Below are 2,559 nucleotides of genomic sequence, written 5' to 3' on the forward strand. Positions count from 1 at the left end.
TATATATAGATAGATTTAGTGTCATGTGTATCCAAATATAATTTTTAGACTGTAAGAAAGGCTACAATCCACTGTTAAGTGTATTAAATCGTTTTTTTTATATATTTTGTTGTCATGATCTTGAAAAAATCAAAAGAAAATATCCTTATGTGCAAGCTTATAACTTCAGCTTTCTTGGACACCAAGTTACATTTTTTTGAGTATTCCGTAGCTAATCTACAGTATTTCGAAGCATGTTTCGGATTTTTCTCAGAATTTGAATAACGAAAAACTGAAGTGTTGTAGCTGAATATTGTCTGTTAATCATTTTTGAGTTACATTACGAGGTTCCAAAACTATAAATTTTGTGAGAATATATTGTGAGATATGTTGGTTTTAGTCAGGAGTGTCAAATTGACGCTCTACGGACTGTAACGGATAAAAATTTTAGGGACGTTGAACTTAAAATAGGATATTATTTTTTAAATTCATGCATGATTTTTTATATTTTTTATCAAATAAAGTCTATTAGCGATTTTTATTAGCTGGATCAAACAAAGTGAGATTACCCTATAAGTGTGATCGCTCACAACATTGTATGGTTGAGTGCTTAATTCAATTCCCTGATCGTTAGCTGGAGCTCATACAATGTTGCGCTATCATCGTCATTTGTCTGCAGTCAGTCGTCAGCCGTACGTCGGATTCCCGTTCGCGTTCCAGCAATATGGCAATTCAGTATAGTGACATTGACGACCCGGTGTTCCGATCCACTTTCGAGGAACGAAATGAGCTGGGTTTTACTTTGGTGCAGCCGACGGATTATTCCAAAGTACCAATTAGCCTAGCAAATTGGAAACCGGAACCAACGGTGATCAATGAGAAGTAGCCCAAATGTTAAATAATGAAGGTTCTTGAATGATTGATTAATTTAAAAACAAGTTTTATTTTTTAGATACAAATCACTGGACCAGAAAATCAAGAACATGGAAATTTACCAGGATGACATCTGGTTAGTTACCTATCCAAAAAGTGGAACAACTTGGTGCCAGGAGATGATTTGGTTGATAAGCAATGACCTTGACTACGCGAAAGCTGCCAATGTTAAACTAATGGAAAGATTTCCTTTCTTGGAGTAAGCGTATATTATCCAATTTTAATATTAATATGAAATTTTACTTTTAACTCTTTTCAGGCTATCAGGAATAGTTGATATTCCAGAGAATTTCAACCCATTTGAATATGCCAAACACCTGCCTTCCCCAAGGTTCATTAAAACCCACTTACCAGTGGCCTTGTTACCGGATCAAATTTGGAGTGTGAAACCGAAAATGATTTACGTTCGTAGAAATCCAAAAGCAGTGGCCGTTTCTTTCTACCACCACTCAGTTACTCTTCACGGCTACAGGGGAAATTTGAATCAATTTGTGCGCTCGTTTATTAACGATCTCCAATACTGGTCCCCTTATCACAGACACGTAATAGACTACCATAACCTCAACTACGAAAACATACTTCATCTCTGCTTCGAAGACATGAGGCAAGATCTGCGGCCAACGCTTCACCGAGTGTGTAAGTTTTTGGGAAAATCTTACACTGCTCAGCAAATCCTAGCACTGGAACAGCATCTATCGTTCGATTCAATGAAAAACAACGATGCGGTAAATGGTCGCTACTGGGTGGAACATGTATTAAGCCAAACCAACCGCCACGATAAAATCTCGGATCAGGACTATCAGTTTATAAGACGAGGCAAAGCGAACGGTTGGAAACAGGAGCTTAGTCCGGAGCTGATTGAAGCCATTGATGAGTGGACTCAAAGTAAAGTGGCCGACGAGGAACAAGCTAAGCTTTTCCGGTAGGTTTAACGAATCAATACAATTTGTTTTCACTTTTTGGAATAAAAATATTTAAAAACGCTAATAAGCTATTATTAAACAAGCGAGAGAAAAATCAAATGATTATTGGGCTAGAACAGAGCAAACAAAACAAAAACGCATTCGACTGTTTAACAAAATAAAATTCTTATGAAGTGTTAGGGACGTAAATAGTTTTTTTCTCATAAGCCTTCCTCGAAAATTGAATCGTATGCTAACCATGATCGAAAATCGTTCCTCGCTGCGATGCCATCGAGCCGAAATTTCCCTTTGGCAAAACCCAAAAACAACTGATAAAATTTGCAACACCATTAAAAGGGCCCTTGATTAAGCAGTGTCATCGATAATGTATAGAATCAATTTAGTTGCAAATTGCTTTTTTATTCGCTCACTCTGTTTCTGTTTCCTATCGGTTTTTCAGACCGGGTTGATTGACATATTTTTTTCAGATAGGCAATGAGATGTGAGGCAGTGTTTTCATTCAATTTTTCCACTTGTATGTAATGTAATGGAAGAATGTTGGTATGTTCGGGCATAAGTTTGAAACAGCATATCTTCTCCCGAAAAAAAAAACGATTTGAAGGATATTCATACATTCAGTTTAAGCGAATATAGAAAAGAGAGCTTAAACATGGAGCTTGAGAATATTTTCTGTTTATTCATATATAATTTTAAGCCAACCGACTAAAATCCTAAAAAAAATGTA

General features: G+C 36.3%; 1 protein-coding gene across 2 annotated transcripts; it reads left to right on the top strand.

Annotated features, from left to right (window-relative positions):
* Positions 1-651: 651 nt before the first annotated feature.
* LOC129748242 (luciferin sulfotransferase-like) lies at positions 652-1,890 on the top strand. Of its 2 annotated transcripts, none has more exons than XM_055742771.1 (3): positions 652-861; positions 932-1,111; positions 1,172-1,890. In XM_055742771.1, the coding sequence occupies exons 1-3, from the start codon at positions 704-706 to the stop codon at positions 1,836-1,838; spliced, it is 1,005 nt and encodes a 334-aa protein (XP_055598746.1). In that variant the 5' UTR covers positions 652-703; the 3' UTR covers positions 1,839-1,890. The 2 variants fall into 2 exon arrangements, with proteins under 2 accessions (XP_055598746.1, XP_055598747.1); XM_055742772.1 differs by having other exon boundaries at positions 725-861; positions 919-1,111.
* Positions 1,891-2,559: the final 669 nt, after the last annotated feature.

This window comes from Uranotaenia lowii, chromosome 2 (genome assembly GCF_029784155.1).
Source record: "Uranotaenia lowii strain MFRU-FL chromosome 2, ASM2978415v1, whole genome shotgun sequence".
NCBI classification, from domain to species: domain Eukaryota; kingdom Metazoa; phylum Arthropoda; class Insecta; order Diptera; family Culicidae; genus Uranotaenia; species Uranotaenia lowii.

Coding starts and splice junctions, on each gene's coding strand:
- LOC129748242 (XM_055742771.1), top strand. CDS start 704: ATGGCAATTCAGTATAGTGACATTGACGACCCGGTGTTCCGATCCACT. Junction 862..931: donor CCAACGGTGATCAATGAGAA/GTAGCCCAAATG, acceptor TTTATTTTTTAG/ATACAAATCACTGGACCAGA. Junction 1,112..1,171: donor GAAAGATTTCCTTTCTTGGA/GTAAGCGTATAT, acceptor AACTCTTTTCAG/GCTATCAGGAATAGTTGATA.